This window comes from Chenopodium quinoa, unplaced genomic scaffold (genome assembly GCF_001683475.1).
Source record: "Chenopodium quinoa cultivar QQ74 unplaced genomic scaffold, ASM168347v1, whole genome shotgun sequence".
NCBI classification, from domain to species: Eukaryota; Viridiplantae; Streptophyta; class Magnoliopsida; order Caryophyllales; family Amaranthaceae; genus Chenopodium; species Chenopodium quinoa.
Window position 1 is genome coordinate 1,037,816 of NW_018744369.1, and position 23,822 is coordinate 1,061,637.

A 23,822-nucleotide genomic window follows, 5' to 3' on the forward strand; every position below is an offset into this window, starting at 1 on the left:
GCATCATTTTGAACCTAAGAGAAGTGTTCTAAGTGGCTCAAATGGGAATGGTTTAGGAATATATGAGGATTGTATTAAGAAGTTATAGGCCAAGAAATGCAAACAAGTTGCTACTTCTCAAACCTAGAACTACTTACATGCTAAAAGTTGTTATGAATAACAAATGTTTCAAATTAAATGGACCAATTCCAATTGATTAGAAACTACCTCATATTGTTGGAAGGTAAAAGAATGGAAAATGTTCCAATTTAAGAAGTATATTATAGAAATTGATTTAGCACATTACTACTTCTTGGACATATGATGTCTTGTTTAGTTCTCTCTTATTGAGAATAAGGTTGAACTAAATGAAGAATTATGGCTAAAGGAGAAATAAATCTACAAGTTTAGAAGCAAATGTTGCTACTTCACAAGTAGAATCTACGAGTCTGGAAGCAAAAGTTGCAACTTTACAAGTAGAACCTATATTTCACCTTACCTTGTTATCGGCTAAAATTAAACATATGTTATTCATTCTTGCCATTATCAAAACACCATTCAATGTAAGTAATCACTAAGCATCGAAGATTCAAAGACGTGGAATAAATGTTATTCTATGCTTCATTGAGTCATAATGTGTTTTGAGTTGCTAAATAGGTTCAAAGTTCTATATGATAGAAATAATTGAATCATTTCTATAAATGAATTGTCTCTAAAATGTCAAATAATTCGAACAAAAATGAACATTTCATGCGAAAGATCCAAAGGGATGGACTTTCAATATCATTAGATTATGAATCCATTGATATATGTAATTATCATTCTAATTTGAAATTTTGACAAAATCACCATTTAGAGAAATGATGATGTGAACTCAAGGTCGAATACATATTGATGTAAGAAAACCAAAGGTTCAAAGACTAGAGACGCACAATAAAACTTCATTTGTGATATGATCACTATTTATGCCTAGTTGAAGCATGGAAGTGGAAATTTTGAAAAGTTCAAAATGTTCAGTATGAAGTTCAGTATCAACTTGACAAGATAAATATTACATTACAATATGATTGTAATTGTTAAAATTTAACTCAAGACATATACTTGGCAACACATTCAAAGTATTGCGATATGATCGTAATAATGAGAATTTAAGCCAAGACCTTGATGAACATCCAAGAGTTGTGAAATCGTTTCACGACAAATTCCGAAAGAAAACCTTGTGAAGTGTTTATGAAGGAAGCTATCAATCTATATAAGATATATTTCGATAATGGATGAAAATTACCTATCTTCCAACCATTTTTCAAGGGATATACTTTTAAGATAAGCTACAAAACTAAACAAAGAAACATAGGTCAAATCAAAATGTAGCAAAGGTTTCATATGTGATATGAATAAGAAGAGTTCTTATAAAGTCTTTCTACAAAGCAAGGAATAAAAGTTGTATTAAATCATTTAATGCACGATCAATTCCTATACAGAGCACGGGGTACTACTACACAAATCATACTTAGCACAAAATGTTTGTTGCTCAAGTAGGTGCCCTTATGGAAATTGTTCCAAAAGGTCAAGTGGGAGTAGTGTAAATCTTGAAAGAGTTCGAGAAAAGCAAAAAACAAACATGGTTCAAACCATGGTTGGTTCACCCTATGCTAAAAGTGCCTCCTCAAAAGGCAAGTGGGTGTATAAGAATCTCTAAAAGTTCGAGAGCCTTGAAAGAGTTCAAGAAAAGTGATTTCGAAAATCTTGAAGAAATTTGAGAAGTAATCGAATCAAAGCAACAATATGAGCATGATTCACCTCATGTTACAAATGACAACGCGTGGTCTCATTAAGTGTAATGGGAATAATAACCATGTGTCGAAGGTAGTACATTCCAAGTGCACATCCTCAATTGTCGTTTCTCATTGAAAGCTAAGTAAAGTTGTTGTATGAGTTTCAATTGTTGCATCAAACCCACAACAAGGACTAGCATATGTAAAACTTAGCCAAAGAAATATGATTTGATATTGACTAAGAGTTCTAAAACATTCGTTTTGGAACATGATGATTATGCAAGTAACAAAGATGATTTGACAAGTTATAACTCCAAGTGGTTTAAAAATCAGGAAATCTGAAATAGATTCTAAGTTTGTAAGCAAGTATATGACACTTGAATAATTTGCCTAATTGGGTGAGACCCATTATAAGCAAAACAGACAAGAAAGATTTTCTAACTAAAGCAAAGACTTGTTAAAGGATTCAACAAATTCATAGTATGACTATGACTACGATGAAACCTTTACTTTAGTCATGTTGCAAAGATCTATCAAAGATATTTTAGTGATTTCTACCTTATGAAATTTGGTAGATGGATTTCAAAACGCTTTCTTGAAATTGTTCATGAAATAAGATTTTTATATGATACAATCAAAAGTTTGAAAATCTAATAATCCTAAAGATGCATAAAAGATAATTTAATAGATTGAAGTTAGCATCTGGGAGTTAATATTCTTAATTTTGTGAGTTAATCAAATCGTTTAATGTTCTCGTAAAATGAAGAAAAGGTCTTGTGTGTAAAAGATGTTTAGTGGGAGCTATGAAGTCTTCTTGGTCTAGTATAAAGAGCAAATTATTCAATGCTTGAAGATTCAAGTGGTGGGTAATGCATTTTGTATGAAAAACCTTGAAGAAGAAGATGAGTACATTTGGGATTCAAGATCTATAGAGATAGGTCTCAAAGGATGTTTCGAGTTTGGTTAAGAAGCTTATATTGATAAGATTCTTATAAGTTTCAACATTATATTGAAAGGAGTTTCAATCCCATGTAACATGTCACATTGCTTAATGATTCAATACTTTGAGAAAGGTTGATGAAACTAAGGTTTTGAGTAATGATCCTTATGCAATTCGCAAAGGATGCATCATGCATGCCATGGACTATACTCGTCTATTTGATTCACATGTTTTTAAGAACAAGTGATGATAGATTTCAATTGAAATCCAATGTTACGTTGGAATACAAATTAGAAATTTCTAAGTTCCTTGTGAAAGGACGAAGGAAAATTCTTAGTGTATGGAGATGAAAATGATTATAAAATTTAGAAATTGAAAAATTCATGTTTATGAGAATGTCTCATGAACTCTACTTACTAAACCCTCTCCATTTCCAAAGAATGAGAAACATGCTAATGAAATTGGATTGAGGCAAATGATGTAATTAGAAGTTGTATTTGTTTTTGGGGAAAAACAAGTTACATGTGTAATACATTCATTTGCAGAATTATGTTTATCAATTGAAACAAAGTTTCAATCTTATTTAATCGTGGTTTTAATATTAAATAAAATGTCCAAAATAATTATGAATTGATGGGCTAATCAGGTTGATGACCTGGTGAATGAAACCCCACAGGTGAACTAAATTCATATATTATTTAAGTTCCTAGTTCGGAATCATTAAACTGGACACAAATGATTTCAATTCGTAGACTAGCATGTAAGATTGATTGGATAGCGCAGTTTCATGGGCTATAGGAGCATAGTGAGGCTCGGTCAATCACATGGATATGCATGAATGATGCATGATCGAACTATAGACCTACTTTGAATTTCAAGTATAGAACTTCCGGATATATTAGTGGATTCTTTTGATATGAGTGGAACATTGATTTCATTCAATGGATGTTATAGCTGTGGTACACTCAAACGTCTGCCCGTAACTGGAGATTATAAAGGGTGTTTCCCAGTTATTTCAGAAGTTGAGTGGGAGCTTTGGTTGCCACAAGATTGGATAGAGTCTACCTATTTAATTAGGAATGTGTTTTGGCCCCTTGAAGAGGGAGAATTCAGAAAATGCATGCCCGTGCTCAAATGGATTACATAGTAACCATTTGTTTTGTAATTCTCACTCAGTTTTCAAGAAAAGATTTGTAGACTAATATGATCACGACATGAGATGCAATCATATTATCAAATCGACACACATTGACTTATGGAATTTGAATATTGCGCACTTGTCTCAGGCAAGTGGGAGATTGAAGGAGTTATGTCTTCGATAAGTGCAATTACTAGATATATCAAGGATCACTATTATGGAGATAATAAGTTCATTCTATAGGGTCGTCAATGTTTGGTGCTAGATATGACAATTGATCTTTAGGATAGCTTAATAGCCCAAAGCCTTATAGAATGGATCCTATGAGGTCACACACAAGGGTATTGGGTTAAGCAAGTTAGAGGCCCATTAATGGGCCTCATGAGCAATTAACTAATCATGAAATGGATTGGGCTAGCATAGTTAGATTGGAATTAATTTTTGGGCTTTTGACATGGGCTCTTATTTAGAGATGAGATATATAAATATAATCCATGCCTAGGGTTGCATTAAAGAAGTCATAATTAACACACAATGTATTTTGACATCAAGGCAACCAATCCCAAAGACCCTAATTCCTCTCTCTAACTCACGACTTTCTCTTTCCTCCCCTCGTCCGTACGGTCGGCCACCTTGGTGGCGTGTGTGGTGGTTCATGGTGGTTCATGGTGGTTCGTTGCTTGTACTTCTCCATAGAAGGTCAATTGAAGGGTTCAATTGCAACTAACTAGCATTAGTAGAGTTAATCCATGCTCGTGGACTAAGTAGAGGAATGACGCTTGGGGTTCTTTATCTCCCATTGTTCTTGCTCGATCGCACGTGGAATCACGCTTCAAAGGTACGACTATATGTTATTTATGTGTTATGCATTAGATCTTGGGATTAGGTACTGTATGAATATGATTCATGTTTTTTTCCGCTGCGTAGTACCTATAATTCCCTACATGAACACCTCAAGTAACTCCGATCGTGAACGAGTAACTCGAGTGTAGGGAATATATTTCAAGCTTTAATCTCACTAGCTTGAACCCCACTGTGATCATACACTAAAGTACGGTGGCGTCCAAAAAGGAAGAAGATAGAGCAAAAGAGTCGCCAACAAGTTTTAGGAACTTGTAAACCGTTCACGAGGTGAAGGTTACACCCCTTAACGATCCAAGAGATCGTCAACTCCATAAGGTCTAGAACCAAATAAGGGTTCGGGGATGAAGGTACAAATCCAACCTAAAAGAGATTGAACCTGCCCTAATAATAGGCCTCTACTTTATTCTGATCGTATTCATGTGCGCTTTTTAATTAACATGAAATCAATAGGTTTAACCCTAAACCTGTTTATCTATGTTGGTTGAATATAATGCACAAACAAACTATTATTGGCGATCACTTGAAATTATAATCATATTAACCCTAAATAAGATTATTAATTATCTTATTAAGCGTGATTATAAGTACCAATTCCCTTTAAACATGCATAAAGGCGTGATCAAGCAATAAATATAAATATAAAGAAACATAATAAATAATAAATAATGATCATGACAATAAAATTATAATCATAATTAAAATAATAATAATCATAAAAATAAAAATCATCATAAATAAAATAATCATCAAAATAATAATAATAATAATAATATTCATAATCATCATAAATTATCATAATCATAATCATGTTAATATTAAAGCATAATAATAGCAAGATCCTAGGCATGATACTAATAAGATTAATAACAAACCCTAGCATGTCACTAAGCAATAAAAATCAAATCTTTAACCCTAACATGATACTAACAATCATAAATATTAGGAAGAAAAATAGGAAGCATCGCAAGAATCATATTTAATATTAAAATTACCCTAGACATGATACTAGGAATATCATAATAACAATATAAACATGATTTCTACATCATAAATCAATTAAAACCATTAAAGTACTTACTTTGATGCCTCGTACCTCTTTCTAATTACAAAATACACACGTTAGTAACTTCAAGGAAAATAATAAACAAATAATCAAATTAAATAATTGAAAGAGAGATTTGGGACCAAACCCTCAGAAATTAAACCTTTCACGTCAAGGGCGAAGGCAACTTCGAATATGGCTAGGTGTTTTTAAGTCTTGCGAATGCGGAATTTTGTATGTGAAAACAAAGTTTAGAATTAAGAGAAAAAGAGAGAGAGATGAAAGAATTAGAAAACTGATGGTAGGTGAATCATCGTGAGAATTGGTGAATGTAGATGATTGAAAACGGAGTTTTTAATACGTTATTTATAGAGAAAATCAGCCAAAAAGATAAAATAAACAAAACAGAGTCTGACGCACAAAAAACAGAGTTGGCGCAAACACTGGCTAACTGGCGCCAGGCACCAACACTAGCGTCAGGCGCCAATGGCTAGCGCCAGGCGCCAAAGCCTGGGGTCAGGCGCCAAGCCTGTTTCCAACGCATTTTTGAAAATCAGATAAGTTTGTCGTACTGGAGGATAAAATCATATAATTTCCTCGAAAATGCTATTTGATTTTGATTAAAACTCTGAAACGTCAAAAGTCAATTTATCAATGCTAATTGAATTAGGAATGATAAATCATATTAGGCCCTCCCCTAGATCATTGGGCCGTACATAAAGCTCAAACCGAGCCCAGTTTGGTAAATTGGCCATAACTTCCTCAATATTCATCGGAATCGGGCTTATAATATATCGTTGGAAAGGTCTTTGCAAGCCCCATCCAATTACACTACAATTAGACCCATATCATGGACCAACCAAATTGGATTGGCTATTTTCTTAAAATAAGTTTTCAAAAACAGAGAGGAGAGAAAAGAAATTAAAACTATCTGCAACACTAGACTTTCCACGCTTTCACTTCATTCGATTTTGATTCGACGTGAAAGGCACTCATCACTGGGTTTGGTTTTGGGGAAACACAAATGGGTGTCTACATCGAGTAACCCCTAACTGAATAATTCGGGTAACCTCTAATAAAATAACTCGGGTAATCCCTGCCACAGGTGTGGCCTGCTTTACCAAAAAGTTATTGTTATATCAATTCAAATAAAGGGGATTTTTTTTAGCATAAGTATATTGTAGTATGATTATATCAATGCAATTAATAATAGGAGATTTGTTAGCATATATGTAGATATGGGCATTAGATAGCCTGCAACTATGTTCTTGATAGGAGTATTGTACAGGTTTTATATTGCACATTTATCTTTGTCAAAAAAAATATTGTACATTTATCACATGTGTTAAATGGGCCTGGATCCTACCCGTTACAAATGTCTATTTTACAAGTCCAAGAAGGTTTTAACTCATAACCATATAAAGTGGATACGAGTTGGTTTTTTTTTCCTTTAATATGGGATCGGATATACGACTTCATACCACGAGTATTCACTTTTATAACATTTTAATATGGGATGACATTATCATTCACATGTGGGTTTAGAACAATACAGCGTTAAATAGAACAAATATCATGCTCCGAACATAAAATAAAATAAAAAAGGAAAATTTGCCAAAAATAATACAACCTTTCAGTGGTCTACTATAAATGGAACGACCTTTAATTTATTTCAAAATGGAATGACCTTTGACACAAATTTTCCAAAAATGGAACAAAAAACCGGAAACTTGTTTTGTATGTTGCCTTGGACACGTGTCACATTGTAATTAGCTAAGTTTTTTTTGTAATAATTTTCTTTAAAAATCGTGATTTTTTAAAAAAAAAAAAAAAAATTAACCAAAAAAAAACACCCATCCCTTTCCCAGCCGGCCAGCCCCCATATCGATGCTGTCATCCCTCCCCCTTTCCCACTGTCCAGCGACTCCAGCCTAGGTGGCTAGGTACAACCCCCTCCCAACTGAGTGTCCGAGTCTGCCGGCCCATACCCTTTCCTCGCGCCGCCGACAAACCAACCTGACCAACCCAACCCACATTCCCATCTCGTGACCGCCACCCCTTCCCTTCCTCCTTGAACGAACGACCCCTCTTCCTCCACCCATTCCCGCACCCCCACATACCTAATACCCACACCCAAACCCAAATTCGAAACCAAACCCACGATGGGGTCGAAAACGGGTACGAGAAGGGGAGGGGAGGGGCTGGAAACAGGGACGTGGAGGGGAGGGAAGGGGGGTAGGGGACGGAAACGGGGACGTGAAGGGAGTAAGGGTCGGATTTTGGGATGGGGGCTGGGAAAGGGGGTAGTTCCCGATGGGGGCGGTGGTTAGGTGGGTTGTGGACCTGTTAAGGGGTGTTTTCCAACGGGTTTGGTTGGGGTTATTTTTATTTAAAAGTTTTTTTTAGTTTATTTTAAGTTTTTAGTTTTAAATTTAAGGTTTTTACAGAAAAACAAAATTGTTAAAAACAAGCTGACCAACGACATTGTGACACGTGTCATAGTCAACCAGTTAAACAGGTTACCAACAAGTCACGTTCTATTCTTGGAAAATTTGTGTCAAAGGTCGTTCCATTTTGAAATAAATTAAAGGTCGTTCCATTTATAGAAGACCACTGAAAGGTCGTATTATTCTTGGCAAATTTTTCAATAAAAAAATTAATTATATATATATAAAGACAAGTAGATATGACTTTTTGCAATAATGATAAGACTACATAATTGCATATTTGCATTACCATTTCCTGGAACTTGATACAGTTGACAAAGAATTTCTATACGGTATAAATCAGCTTACGTGATCAACCAATATTATTACTCAATTACACACCAAACTATCTTCTAATTTCACAAACTCTAACCAAAAATCTTGTATATAGAATCAAGATTCATTTGATGTCTTGTTATTCTTGCATGAATTACACAGCATCCCCACTCTTTTGCTTCATCTTCTTATTCAGCATAATAGGCATACCCCTTATTGTCTTATCACATAACAAAGTGTCCAAGCCTAGCAACCCAACAATCACCTTTAACCTCGAGCACGCCTCCGTCACCGGCTTCAATTTAACATCGGAGGATCATCTGACCTCATTTTTCAACGTTGTGATCCGAGCAAATAACCAAAGACACAAGCAAAAGCCAAATCAAGCTTACTATAATGGCCGGGTTTCGATATTTAAAAACAAGCAGAAACTAGCCGTGGACACCTTTGATAGCTTCACTCAAATTACAAGGAATATGACCGTGTTAAGGTCTGAAGTTGTAGCTCTTAACATTTTACTGAAAGAATCAACTGCATTTGATTTTCGGGTTGAGAGTGGTGTTGGATACCTTGATTTCGATGTGTCTATAACGGCGTCTATTGGTACAGATAATTTAGAGGTATATTGTAAACATGTCATTGCTAATGTAACATCTTCTGCTTATGTTGGTTTTTCTAGTGTTAATAACAATGATATTAAAAGTAGTAATAACAACAATAGCTTTCGTAGCGTAGGATGCAGTGTTGATGTCCGAAGCAAAATTCCGGATCATTTCTAACACACTTGTATTTCTTTCTACGAATCCTAGCTTATGAGAGTTGACAGGAAGGTTAACAAAGTCTTAACTTGGTCTAGATTATAATTTGTACGCTTTGTTGTCATTTTAAGGGTTTTTTTTTTCCTAATATTTGCGAGTAAGACACTTAGGAATAGATGAGAGGCTAAGGGAATTCCTACCTGCTAATAGAGAGAATAACTTTGCTTGATCATTATTCATCAATAGGTAGAGTATTTATACAATACCTACGAACACAAGATAGGAAACAATATTCCTAAAAGATATACTACCATAATCATAAACCCTAAAGATATATTCTCTAAATATATCTTAACATAAAATAAACCTAAATATATTATTCTCTTAAGAATATCTAAGGAAAATATATCACACATATATTTTCCGATATCCCATATCTCTAACACTACCCCTCAAGTACCCTCACTTGTTAGGATTTAAATCCAAATCCTCTAGGAAATAAGGTATAAACCTTATCAAATGAGAGAGCAGTTTGTTGGTATTGGCGCCTTGGCGGGATGTAATGGCTTCGTTGCATTTATGCACCACCAAACTTATATACGTAGTATATACACTCAAATTATTGACAATAATAAAAAATAAATTATTAATAACAACGAATTGATAATCATCTTATATAATCCAACAAGCCACTCATGTTAGTATATACGAGTAATAAAGATAACTGAATACAATTAACATAGGCTATAGCTAGAACGAAGGAGTTAAGGTGATGTTGAAATATTCAGGCAATTGGCTCTATGTTTAGTTTTAATTATTATAAAAGACAACTCAAGTACTAATTTACATTTGACTCCATTACTTAATTGTGATTTCGTGGTTTTTTTTATAACTTGTTACATTTTCATTAAAGATTGAGTACACTAGAGCCGATAATACCAAATTTAATTATGAAACTTATTAGAATTAAATTGAATGTGTCAGATAACTTGATCGATTATGAGTGATTTCATAAGTAGTCCATGTGAAAACAATGAGTATTTTGGCGCGATAGATTAAATCGAATTGGGTTGTATACTTAATTAATGGAACTAAATCCCGTCAAAAAAAATAATTAATTGAACTAAACTAAAAGTAACTCGACTCGACAACTATAGTGAAACAAAATAATGAAAAATAAGTCAAAAAGAAAATTGGATTCTAATGGTTATATTATACTCTATTACAAAAAGAATGGAGCATAAATCAGACTAGATAAACTCTACAAAAATAATGAAATTTGAAATTTGAAGGCATTGTGTAATTGTGTACGTTAGATATGAACCAAAAACAAACACAATACTCCTAGAATGAGAATTGCACAAAACTTCTTAATCGTTTTCGATTATTCAAGCATAATATAGCAGCTACTCGTCTCCAATCCTCCAATTGGATCCAAATGCACCACCACAGGAAAGCACATAACCTTAAACTTATACCGGTACAAAGTCAAAGAACCAACCTTGAACCACAACCTCCCTTTCAACTCCAAGATGAGGTCAACCTCCCCCGGGGACTCAAAAAGGGGCATATCAATGGCAACACCCCGAAAATTCAACAAATTCAAACTCTCATTAGGCTGTTGAAAGGGTTCTACACCATCATACGCCACGAGTTGACCACCATGATATGCCTTAAACTCAAGGTGATCATAGAATAAAGATAGCTTAGTGTTAGGGTTATGGACTCGTAGCATGAAATTGAAGGCCGCGTTGAGGTGGTTGTGGCCGGTCAATGAGTACCCGTCGATCGATGCTTCTTTCACGGTGATGATTGGACTCTTTGGTAGGAGGATCACCCAAAAGAGAATGGCTAGACTAGTGATGAGAAGAATGGTAAAAGATAATATTGAAGTGCATGAACAACATTTCTTGTTTTTAACATCATCTACTTTGTTAATTAGTGGGAGTTTGGTAGAATTCATGTTGAGGGTTGTATTAATCTTGGATTTACTATTTGATATAATGCATTATACATAAATGATATTAATACATTGCTAAGATATAGTTAATGGCCTAAAAAATCTTTTGTCCAACTAAGATGGTGTAGTTAGTTGACGACCACGACTATCTTCTTAATTAATTGATCTTGTCTATCTTCCCTCTTGATAATATAGTATATATTATGAAATCGGCTTCATCAAAATTAGCAATAAGTTAATTACTTTATCAAATCTAGGCCTCATTTAGTTTGATGTAAAATGTTTTCATGAATTTTCCGATTATTTTTCACTTTCCTTTGTTTGTTTGGTTGGTGAAAGGCCGACTAAAAAATTGTATCCATAAGGGAGGAAAACATTTTCTTTTAGAAAACAAGGAAAATCGCATGTTTACTCCCTTCTCTTTATCTCCTTTTAACATTCTTCCTTCCATCTCCATATTTTCACTTCTAGATACTATGTACTTTGTATCTAATTTCACTTTAACTTTCCTTATAAAAACCAAACAAAGGAAAATTATTTTGTAACTGTGATTTAATTTTTCTTCAATATGTTTTCTATAAATTCTAAACATTGAAAATGTTTTACGTTAAATATAACATAGTAATAATTGGTTGATTTGAATTACCTTAAAATCATGGAATCGGATTAAGGATACTGTTACAAATTTAGAATTTGGGCATGGGAATGAGACTCTCTTGCCCTTGGGCCTTGGGGCATCTTCCAAGCTTAAGGCATTAAGTCGTAACTTGGTTGGGACCACCAAAGTTAAAACCTTGCTAGACTAGAATTGCTCACCATTTCAATAACGTTAAGGATTAAGAATACATTTTAGGATATGAAGTTAAAATAGATTTTGAAATTCCTTTAATACAAAGATCGTCTTGTCTAAAGTACTTTTTTTATAAAAATTAAAACTAAAAAAAAAAAATGGGTGTTTCATTGTCTAAAATAATGTTAGAGCAACTCCAATGATTATACCTAAGGACTTGCTTGCAATATTAAATAATTCATAGCTACTAGGTTAACCATTGGAATTAGAAAATGCAATAAATTTGGTGCTTGGAAAAAAAAATTGTTAAAGTAAAACAAATTAGAATAAATAAAATAAAATTTATCAATGTAGATTAAGGAGGTGTGGTCCATTTAAATGGTAAACTATTAGCTAACCATTAGAGCTAAAATGACAATTAGCTTAAAAGCTTATGTGACATGACAAACTAATTTGACAATAAGCTTGCCATTAGACCTTTAGAAGAAAAACTTTCAAGTTTGAACTTGGTCCCATCTAATTTCTTAATTTTACTAAAATTTGCCGATCTACATACAGTTTATGTAGGCCAAGGGTGATGACTTTGATGAGATTCGAACTCGAGACCAGGCAAAGAAGAAAACTACTCTATAAGTGTGTTCCTTACCACTAAATGGACCAACCTAACATAAAAAAGAGGCAATTCTTCTATAATTCAATTAGAGGTAGGTCCTTTGAAATTTCTTGTTAATACAACATATTACACATTTGAGATGTGGCCTAGCAATCCTCCTCCCTAGCATTTTTAGATGCTACAACAAACTTATAACAACACGAAAAGAATATGTCAATTGCTTTTACTGCTTTGCATACCACTTGTTAGCTAAAATGCTTTTACTTGGAAACAGAGGAAAGAAGCTTGTTTGTTAATCATCATTTTCTTAAAACTTTGCATCGTTAAGAGATCTAAGTTTTAACCGTTATTTTAAGCATCCAAGGATGTAGATTACACTTCTTGTTATACCTTGTACCATTCATCTTGTCCAATTTCGGTTTTCGGGTTAAATGGTTAGAGTTCATGTTAAGGTGCAGAGTAGTAGTGCAATTGTGTCAACGATGGTAACAAGAAAGCAATAACCTCAAACAATTGGCATTTTTGCAATTGATTGTAAAATTTGTAGTTGGTTCATTTTTTTACTTGACCAATATCTCATGACTTAGCGATTTAAAGAGAAGATTCGATAAGCGGATAAGGTAAGTACAGTTTAATACATAAAGCACTTAAACACCGAAAAGATGAACAAATTGGGATTTTTTATTATTATTATTATTATTAGGAAATTTTGTCAAGAACTATCAATTAAAGTGCGTGTATTGAAAACAACTACCTATTAAAATTTTAAGTAGCACTACTACTCTGATAATTCCAAGTAGAATATTTGGCATGTAGGTTCCACTTTTTACTTTTACCTCATAAAATCATCATCTAAATTGACTAAATTACCCTTTATAAAGGTAAAAAATGATAAAAAAAATGAGACTCAAATACCATAGATTCTAGTCAAAATTGTTAGAGTGGTAGTGTTACTTAAACTTTTTACAACTTTATGGTAGTTCTTTTAAAAAACTTTTTTAATAGGTAGTTGTTTTCAAAACACGTGATTTAATTGGTAGTTATTGACAAAATTTCCTTATTATTATTTGTTTAATGCAGTTTGTGTTTAACATCCTTAATTTCCTCATCAAACATTTGCTAAGGGAGGACGGGACAAATAAATTGAAACGAAGGAAGTATACACAAATATATTAAAGCTTTTAAACATTTGAACAATTTCATTAAACATAAATTTTTACACAAACAGCAAAATGATGTTCATCAGTACAATCCCCAGCTCATTTCTCTTAGAAAACAAGAAGAAATATTCAAATCAGAAAAGAAACAACAAAAACACATAAAACTAGTGAGTGCCAATGAATCGAAGAATACAATCAATAAAAAAAAAAAAAAACAAACGAAAACAAAGAAAAAAAAAAAAAAAACCAATGTATATATGACATCAAACTAATCAGTGCAGAATAAATATATATATATCAGTAGTCGACATCGCAGTCTGTCTTCTGAAACCTCTTATCATTCGAGAAGTTAACAACCACAGGGGAGCATAATACCTTTAATTTATAATGTCGAGTTTTGAACACTCCTACCTTGAACCTAATCTTCGCGTTGATCTTTACATCAAGATCAACCTGTCCACCAGTCCTCTCGAGTTTCAGATGCTGAGCAGAATCTGATGACAGTACAACATCCTTAGTATTTTTCTGATACATGAGCCTGGTGACATTCTTCTTAGGTTGTCGAAAAGGGTCCATATCATCGTAGGACACATTCTGGCCTCGATAGTACACTGTGACATCCATTCTGTCATAGTATATCTTGGCCTTATTGTTGGGATTATATGTCCTTATGACAAAATTGAATGTGGATGTTAGACGACTGTTGTTCAAGTTGTAGTCCCTGATCCAGCCTTCATCGATAGAGTACTGAATCTTCTTCGGCTTAATGGCTAGCCAAGTTATGAGGATTGCAAGCCCCACGATCACGATCAATGCTAGACAACATATGGCACATAGTGTAATTGGACTTCTTTTTTTAGTTGTAGTACCTTGTGGAACAGCCATATTTTTCGAGGTTTAAGGGGGTGAGGTACGAATGCAATGTGCTCGAAATCGAGGGGTTTGTTATGATGATTATATCAGTTTGTAGCTGTTTCTTTTTATATAGGATCAGAAAATGGACTTAGATTGCTTCATTTTTGGTGTTAGAATTAACATTTAGTATGTACTACTTTGAAGATTCTGTAAACAATCCAATTTATCCTTCTTTTCTTCTTTCTAATATAAACTTTTGCTTTTTGATTTCTTGTATGTAACTCAAGACATCTAAACTTGGAAATGTTAATATTTAATCTTAATTTTTATTAATTGTGGGTTCCAAATATTTGGGAGAGATGGGTTTTAGAGAGTAATTATTTAAAGAGAAGATATTTGGATTATTTTAGTTGAATTTAAGTTAGTATATAGTTTAGTATATAAAATGTTCTTTGCTTCTAATAATGTGTTAAGTTAAGCTGTCATACCAATTTTGGGGTGTAGAAAAAAAAAGGTGGGAAACTGTAGATTCCTACAAATTGTTCATTAAACAAGTTAATTCATACATAAATCATCAGACTACAAATAAGAGTAAATATAAAAAGTGGGTACTAAACTTTGGCCAAAGTTGCAGATTGGGTACTCAACTTTGGCTTGTGGCAAATTGGGTACTCTTACCTGCCTAAGTTTACTTTTCCGGCGAGTAACTTGCTACAACAGGTAATTTGCAAGCAAATATATATTTTTTTATTATTATTACATATATAATAATCAATTTAGTGGAACTTACACATTAAACTACATTTTAGCTGTAATTTATTGATAATTGAACATTCGAATTCAACAACTAATAACCCATATCACCATTTGACCAAATTCTCCTAAAATCAGTACAACAAATTAAACATAATGATGATCTCTGATCTAGAATCAAAAATATAATCAAACTAAACAAAATCCATATCAAAGTTGTCAAATTCATCATCTACAACAGTCACAAGCACATGAATATCCAACATGCAACTAAACAATAATTAATAATAAAACAACAATTCATAGTAACTAAACTAAACAATAATTCATAACAAAGCCATCCTTTTTTTTTTTTTTGAAACATAACAAAAAAAAACCATCCTTCACAGTAAAAAAACAATTAAATTAAGCAGAAAATTGCTAGAAAAATCTGACCACCACCCAACCCACCATCGCACAACCACCTAGGCACCCACACCGCCTTGCTACCACCACTGCATCCACACTCCCATGAAATTTCCACCTCCATGAGACCCACGCCCACAGATCCAATCACCCTCATGAAAAACCCACGAATTCAACCACCCCCATGAAAGCCCTAAAAAATCCGACCACCATCTCAAACCCAGGCCACCACCCTCACGAAACCTAGGCTAACACCCTCGCGAAAATGTCCTCGTAATTCCAACCAACCTTACAAAACCCAAGCCACGAAACCCCCCACAAATTCGACGGAAACTACTACGAAAACCCCACAAATCCGACGAAACCCACCTTGAATTAATTTCTTAAAGGTTGAGACTTGAGAGAAAGAAAGAAGAGCTAAAAGAGGTTTTTTTTTTTTTTTCAAACGGGAGCTAAAAGAGGTTGGGAGAGAGAAAATATGGGAAAGATGAATTTTTTTGGTTAATTAATTTAATTGAAGGTTTTCTTTTTTTATAAAAAAAAAAAAAAAAAAAAAAAAAAAAAAAAAAAAAAAAAAAAAAAAAACTCATTAATGCTTATTAACCTGTTGTTAAAGGTCAAAATTCAGGCAGTGCCCAAGTTTAGTACCCAACTTGCAACAAAGCAAAATTGAGTACCCAATCTGCAACTTTGACCAAAGTTTAGTACCCACATTTTATATTTACTCTTTAAAAATAATGAATAATGAAAAAGGAATAACAAGTTATCCAAAAGTAATTATTCTATAAAGAAAGCTTCGGAAAAAGATTTGGTTTTCCTCACTGTCAGTAGCTTTGCCTCCAAGATATTCTAGCTAGGAAGAAGCCTCCAGTATGACAGTTTCCTTTTCAGATCCGAGTGTAATATGTTCATAGGATCCATGCCCAAAAAGAAATAAGCGTTGCCTAAGCAGGCTATTTGGCCGGGGATGTTTCTCTATGTATTTCCTCTGTTCTCATTTAATTGCAATTGTTTGAAACACACTTATTTCTCTGACCATATTTTGTAATTTGTATATCAAAGAAAATATAGTCATATAATATCGTGTTAAATTTATACGTCTTGATGTATTCTTTCAAAAAATCTACTTTTGTATTCAAAACATTAAGCTACCAAATTTACAACTGAAAAGGTCAGAGGATATAGAAGGGGAGGGGAAGGAACAAGTAACAACAAAAAAGAAAATTTGCAAAAAATTGTGACTTTTCTAACAAAAAATTGAAAACCAATCACTATTACTTCCAGTTTGGCAAAATGAAGCTATAGAAGTACATTAGATGTGGTTGTGGATGTTAGCTGTGTGAATAATTATTAACTGTCAACAAGTTGTTAGTTATGAAGACAAATAAATTATATGGCTTTGATCTACATTGAGTAGCCTTATTGGTTCAATAGTAAATGGCTTGAAAAGATGGCATGAACCCCTCTTTGGTATTTGTTTGTGGTAAGATTGTATTTTTATCCCCTCAATGAAACTTTATAGATAGTGGTAGCTATTGCTACTTAGCTCTACTATGATTCAATAACTTGACTTGGCATTCCTTTGTGATGCATGCATGTTTAATGAAAAACATGATTGAGACTTCAATTCGTTCTCTTTCACTTTTAGAACTTCAAATTTCATTCACATGAATTTTATTCGGTTAGTGCAAAAGAACACTTTATTAGTTTTTTCGAATAGCTAAACTATTACAGTAATAAGTTTCATATTGTACATTCAAAAAAGCATTAATTTATAAATCGAGATAAGTTCATTAAAAGGCTAACCAGGCCAATAACTGCCATACAAATTCGATTGCCCTCAACTTGTTTGAAAATTAGAAATATCCGTATTAATAAGAATGGTTCATCTTCATTGAGCAATTAATCATCCTAATATCTTTAGGTAACTTAGCCGAAAGAACAGGATTAGTCTCGAAAAAATTGGCTGGACGAAGCTCAAATCCAATGCTAACTGTTGGCATAAGTGGGAAATCTTCCTGGCTTGTAACATGATGGATACCCATTGTGTACCATAACACAATGTCCTTGTTCTCTATTTCCCTATCTCTGCATGTATATTGAATTCAAGACTTTGGTATTATTATGTTATTGTAGCGCTTTTGCTGGGTAAACTTTCCTTTTTTTTTTTTTTTTTTTTTCAAATGAGCCACTAAAATAATACTAGTATAATACTTGTAGTACATTATTTGGTACTATTGAGGGTGAAAATTTTTGAATATGTAATGTAAGCTATTGTACACGGACCTTTTATCATAACCTTTAAGCCAAAATCTCATTAGTGACTTGCAGAGTTGCAGTCTTTATTGGTTGTGGTTTGTTTGTGTAATCAATTATTCGTTACAAATTTTTAATTTCGTTATTACAAATTAATTGTTACACGTCATCATTTTTTATTTTAGAGAAATGGTCCACTTTATACAATTTTATTTAAATTGTATGGAGTACTTTTTTCTCATTTACTTGCAACATTTTTTTTTTTCTTATAGCATTTCACCCAACCTTGTTATAAATTTTTAATAATTATTTTTTCAAAACTTTTAGATACACTCGATCAATTATATGATATTGTAACTTTTCACCAATCTAAGATAATAGTTAACCTAATTTGATTTGAGGCAATGACATGTCATTTAGAGGGCGTTTGGTTAAAACAAATGGTATGAGTTTGGAATGAAAAATGAAACCTCGGTGGTATGGGATTAGAACTTGATACTTGATTTCATATGTTTGGTTTTTTATCTAGGAATGATAGTTTTTCTTTTAATTTTAAACCTAAAGCTATGGATATGAGGCATACCCACCCCCCACCTTAATTGGGTTTCAAGAGCCCATTACCTTGAGCGTTTAAGATATGGGTTTGAATTTAGGCCTGTCTTTAGACATGTTTTCTCTCACATACGAAATAGGGCCCCTAAAAATCAGGGGCCCATAATTTAAAAAAAAAAATCATAACCTTACATGCATATTCACCTTTTTCTAAAGACCACCATTTTTCAAACTAAAACCTAATATTCATCTTTAATCTTTGACTTTGCTTTTTAATTTTCAAAACAAAATTAAATTGATTATGAAAATATAATTGAGCATTTTGCTTCAAAAAATATTAGAAGGATGATACTTTTTAAATAAAAAATTTTGTTTGTTGTTTTATTCAATTACTATTAAAAATAGTAATATATATGAATATTTTAGCTCTATAATAATTTGTAGTATTGTACTTTAAAAAAATGTCATTTTATAACAACAATATTTTTAACCTTTTAAAATTGTCCTCTAAAAATTGAAGGGTCCAATTTTGACAGTTAGAACAAGGCCACTAAATTGTCGGAGACGACCCTGTTTGAATTTCTAGAAACAAACACAAGGTATGAGTTTTGGTCATTCTAAACCCGGCCCATACCTTATACCTAATATGCTTGAACCAAACATCCCCTAATTAATAAGGGGCTTGCATGACCCCTAAAGCAATTGGGAAATATTGTATGTCATAAAACCTCCAAATATGATGAACTCTCATGCATGCCAAATAAAAGGTTACTATCCATTATCACCCATGAAAATATCGAAAATTTTTAATTCCCTTTTATATTGAAAATATGGTAAAGACTAGAATAGACCCGGTTTACAATAATTTATTGTAGACCCAACCTTCTAGTATACCATACGAATATTATTATATCACACGAAATGTGATTATATTACTACAAAAATGATTTTATCATCCTGAAACTGTTATATAAATGTATCACTCAAAAAGTGAATTATCATTATAAAATGTATCAAATAGTAAATTGCATCATTCAAAAGATGATTTTTAAATTTTATCATCCTAAACATAATTATATAATCTCATTAAATGGTTTAATATGAGATTATATAATTCAAAATATGACTCGCAAAAAGATAATTATAATTATCCAGAATGTGATAATATTATTTGAAAGTGTCAAATTGTGGGTCTACAATGATTTATTGTAGACCGGGTCCATACAACACCAATTGAAATTTTCATTTAATTAGTTTGAGGATTCAAACTCAAGTGGACAAAAGTAACCTTTTAAATCATTAATATATAAGTACCTTTGTTTTACGTTTTTTTTATATAAAAAAATTATCAATATATTTCATTTTATATGAGTAAAAATTGTACAATATGTATTATAAATTTGATCTATTTTAAAGTTTGTGTTATATACACTACATCACTCTATCACTCTACTTTGAACCTCCAACTTTATCTATTAGAAATACTTTAAGGTAGGGATTATGGTTTCCCTTACTCTTCTCCTCAACTCTCTAGCTTGTAACCTCGATCAAATTGACATCATGTGAGAGGTTTCGGTTCGATAGGGAAATTATTTATATCTATTAGTTAATAAAAAAACAAAACCACTCTACTTAAACATTTCTTTCTTTTTTTTTTTTTTTTTTACACAATGTAAGGATTGGTGCTTACGATTATTACAAAGTGTACATCTACTCTAGTGTATGTTTCAATCTAGTTTTTGAAGATTGTAATATCAATAATTCAATATCAATATCAATATCAATATCAATACATGTGAGGGGGAGTGTTGAAGAATAAACCTCTCAAGTGTCACCACATATAAGTGTTCCACATTGGTTGAAGAAGAGAGAGTTAAACACTTTATAAGGCTAAGGGGCTACTCCTCCTATCGCCATATGGTTTTGGGATGGAAACTCCTTGGACTTGTGAAGTAGACTCTCTCTCTTAGTTTGCGGGTGCGGCCCAGACCCGCGTTTGACAGTATAAGAGTTAAAAACCCAATACTAAATTAATAAAAATTACCAAACTAAGTTTAATTTAGTGGGAAAGATCTCATCTTTCCACTTGAGATACTTTGAGGGTAGGGAATAGGGATCCTTTACCCTTCCCTCCTCACTCTCAAAGTGTCTGACCTGTAATTACTAAATTTAAAAAAAAAAAATCTAAAAGAATTAAATCAATCCCATAGTACTTCATATTATTTTAGAATTTTGGAAACGGTTTGCATGCTTCCAATTCGATCAAGTTCTTACGCCCTATTTGGTAATTAGCTGGTATAGTAACTGATTGTTATAATCTGATTCAAAAAAAAATAAAAAATAAAAAGATAGACAACTCAACTCACTCCCGTTGGCTACCAATTGAACACCTACCCCTCAACCACAAAAGGGTATGTATATGACTATATAGTATATATGACTATATGCATAAATGAAGCCACAATTGCACTTCAATTGAAGATAAACCTCACAAAATCACTTTATAACAAACATAACAATCACACATTTGAAAATAAGTGCAATAATTATAAAGGTAAGAGCATTATTGCATGGACTACATTACCTCACAATGTGACCATCAATTTTAAAACTTGGCCCATTTGGTTGTATCATTGTCACACCTTTTGTTGGTATACGACCATACGAAGGACTAGGTTGCATGGTATCCCTATAATCTGTCCCTTCCGATTTCGGCAATGGTACAATCTCTCTATCTTTGAAATCTATGACCTTCATATCATCCAAATCGACAATCACGAATAATCCCTCAATCGGTCTCATGTAAAAATTCACGGTACCTTTCATACTATAACACATAATCTTAACTATTCTCCCTTGTTTCTTTTTTTCTCCGAACCACCCTACAGTAAAACTTAAGCATACAAGGTCGTGTATGTCAAGTCCTCTTTTGTTAACCGATGCCACGAATGGAGGGTACGTTTGTGCTAGGTTGTTTGCTACTTCTTGCTCTTGGACCGTCAACATTGGATATCCATGACCGTGGTAAATGTCATCGGTTAATATTTTTGGAGTGTTTTTTAACGGGTTTGTTATGTCCATGGTAATTTCATGGGTGGTCTTGTTAACACGAACCACTATGTAAGCGGTTCTTGTTGGATTTGGATTTCGGATTGGGTTTGGATTTTCGGATGTAGTTGTGATCCATGATTCGGTCATGGGCTTGGGTGGATCATCTAAGCCCACGTGGTGGATGGATAAGGTGTGAGTGTGTAGAGGGTATTTTTTTCAAAATTGTGGCACGAACTTGGTTGATTTCGGAAGGGGAAAGAGAATTAAGGGGGTGAGTTGAAATGAAATGGAAAAATTGGATGATAAAAATGAGAAGTAGGATGGGGTTGGAATGTGACGACGGTGCCATAGATGATAGGTGTAGAATGTAGATGAAGAATGGCGTGTATAAGGTTTAATTTATAGTGAATGACAAAACTTTTGGATTTTAAAGATATTTTTCTATAGATAAAAGGAAAATTTGCAAATTGCAGTTATTTAAAGTTCGTATTTTGCAAATTGCAGTCATTTTAAAATTTTTTTTTGCAAATTGCAGCCCAAAAATTCGTATAAATTATAAATTGCAGCCCGATTTAATTTTTTCATTGGTTTACATATTGAAAATTCTTCGGTTAAGGTTTTAGGGGTCATTTAAGCCCTTAGGGTTTCGAATTGAGCTCGAAATTAGCGAAAAAATAACGTAAGTGTCTCATATTTACAGTTTCCCACAAATCGATACACTTTTATTACGCAAAACGAGATACTTGCGTTATTTTTTTGCTAATTCCGTGCTCAATTCGGATCTTTAAGGACTAAAATGGCCACTAAAACCTTAATCAAAGATTTTTCAACTTGTAAACCGATGAAAAAGTTGAATCGGGCTGCAATATGAACTTTTAGGCTGTAATTTGCAATTTTTTTTTTATAAATGGCTGCAATTTGCAAAATACGAACTTTAAATGGCTGTAATTTGCAAATTTTCCTAGATAAAAAGATGAACACAATTTTTTTGGTCCGACCTTATATATGCGGGTTGTATATTTTGAAAAGGGGGAGGGAGGATAAGGTATTCACACCCTCAAATTGTTCTTAATGGTGATTGATTGAACTCTTAATCTCAAGGTTAAAAGGTGTAATCTAGCTTTCTCACTAGATCAATTTTAGCTTGGTTCCGGACTTTATGCTATGGTAATACGGAGTACTAGATACTTATGTATTACTGGAACTTATGAGAGTGATGGATAGCTTAAGTGGTTAGAGTTTCCCTCCCAATTCTCAGAGATCCTTGGCCACAATTAAGGTGTGCTGCTAACTTGGACAAGTAGTTTTAAGTGGAACTTCGAAGCATGAAACATGTCGTCATGTAATTAGTTTAAATACTTAATTAGGTTTTCAATGTATTGTTTTTATATATAAACCTCACAGCCCCCTCCCTCACCAACCACGGTAATCATCCCACCTCCCCCACCCCCAAATTACCTTCTCGCACACCCCTACCACGACCCACTTTCCCCCAATTCCCACCCTACCCCACCCCACCCCAACTCCGTTTGAAGGGGTTTTGAATTCAAAGGCGAAACCAGAATTTTTTTATAAGAGGGGCCAAGTGTAATATATGTACTAATAGGTCTCATATAAAATAGTATGAGGTATGTTGAAATATTAAAAAAGAATGAGACTAAAAAAAATGTGAGGGAGAAGGTTTGAGCTTGGAGCTAAAAATTACAAAGATCTCTATATTCTCACCTAAAACCAACTCATCTGTGTTACAACTAACATAAATTACTGCAACATTTGTTAGATAACAAAAACCAAGGGGAAGGCCAAGGCCCACCCACCCACCCCCCCCCCAATTGGTTCCGCCCTTAGTTTTGATAAATAGAGGATGTTGGGTTAGGTTTTGAGGCTCATGGAGGGGTGGGGTGCAGGTTATGGGGCTCATGGAGGGGCGGGTGGGGGTTTCAAGGGCCGGTGAAGAGTGGGGGTGAAATCGGGAACCGATGGACCGGTGAAGAGTGGAGTGGAGAGTTTGAGCTGGTGCTGGGGTGTGTGGAAGTTTTGGCCTAGTGGTGGGGGGTTAGAAATGGTGGTCAGGAGAGGAGGGGGTAGTTTTAGTGGTGGGAATAGGGAGATGGATTGTCGGAGTGGCGCAGTGGTGGTGGGGATAGAGAGAGGGGGTGGAGTGGTGGT

General features: G+C 33.6%; 2 protein-coding genes across 2 annotated transcripts; both read right to left on the reverse strand.

Annotated features, from left to right (window-relative positions):
• Positions 1 to 13,779: 13,779 nt before the first annotated feature.
• On the reverse strand, positions 13,780 to 16,291 carry LOC110696832 (uncharacterized protein At1g08160-like). The gene has a single exon (XM_021874166.1). The coding sequence runs from the start codon at positions 14,664 to 14,666 to the stop codon at positions 14,079 to 14,081; it is 588 nt and encodes a 195-aa protein (XP_021729858.1). The 5' UTR covers positions 14,667 to 16,291; the 3' UTR covers positions 13,780 to 14,078.
• A 58-nt stretch (positions 16,292 to 16,349) lies between these two features.
• On the reverse strand, positions 16,350 to 22,134 carry LOC110696815 (primary amine oxidase-like). Its single transcript, XM_021874150.1, has 2 exons — positions 21,187 to 22,134; positions 16,350 to 17,897 (listed from the first exon to the last, which is right to left on the reverse strand). Exons 1-2 carry the CDS (start codon positions 21,798 to 21,800, stop codon positions 17,666 to 17,668), a joined length of 846 nt encoding a protein of 281 aa, XP_021729842.1. The 5' UTR covers positions 21,801 to 22,134; the 3' UTR covers positions 16,350 to 17,665.
• Between the last annotated feature and the right edge of the window lie 1,688 nt (positions 22,135 to 23,822).

Excerpts from the sequence above, each read along its gene's own strand:
- LOC110696832 (XM_021874166.1), bottom strand. The coding sequence starts at position 14,666 with ATGGCTGTTCCACAAGGTACTACAACTAAAAAAAGAAGTCCAATTACA.
- LOC110696815 (XM_021874150.1), bottom strand. The coding sequence starts at position 21,800 with ATGACCGAATCATGGATCACAACTACATCCGAAAATCCAAACCCAATC. Across the intron at positions 17,898-21,186 it reads ATTGATGGTCACATTGTGAG|TCAATATACATGCAGAGATA; the intron begins GTAATGTAGTCC and ends AAAGTCTTGAAT.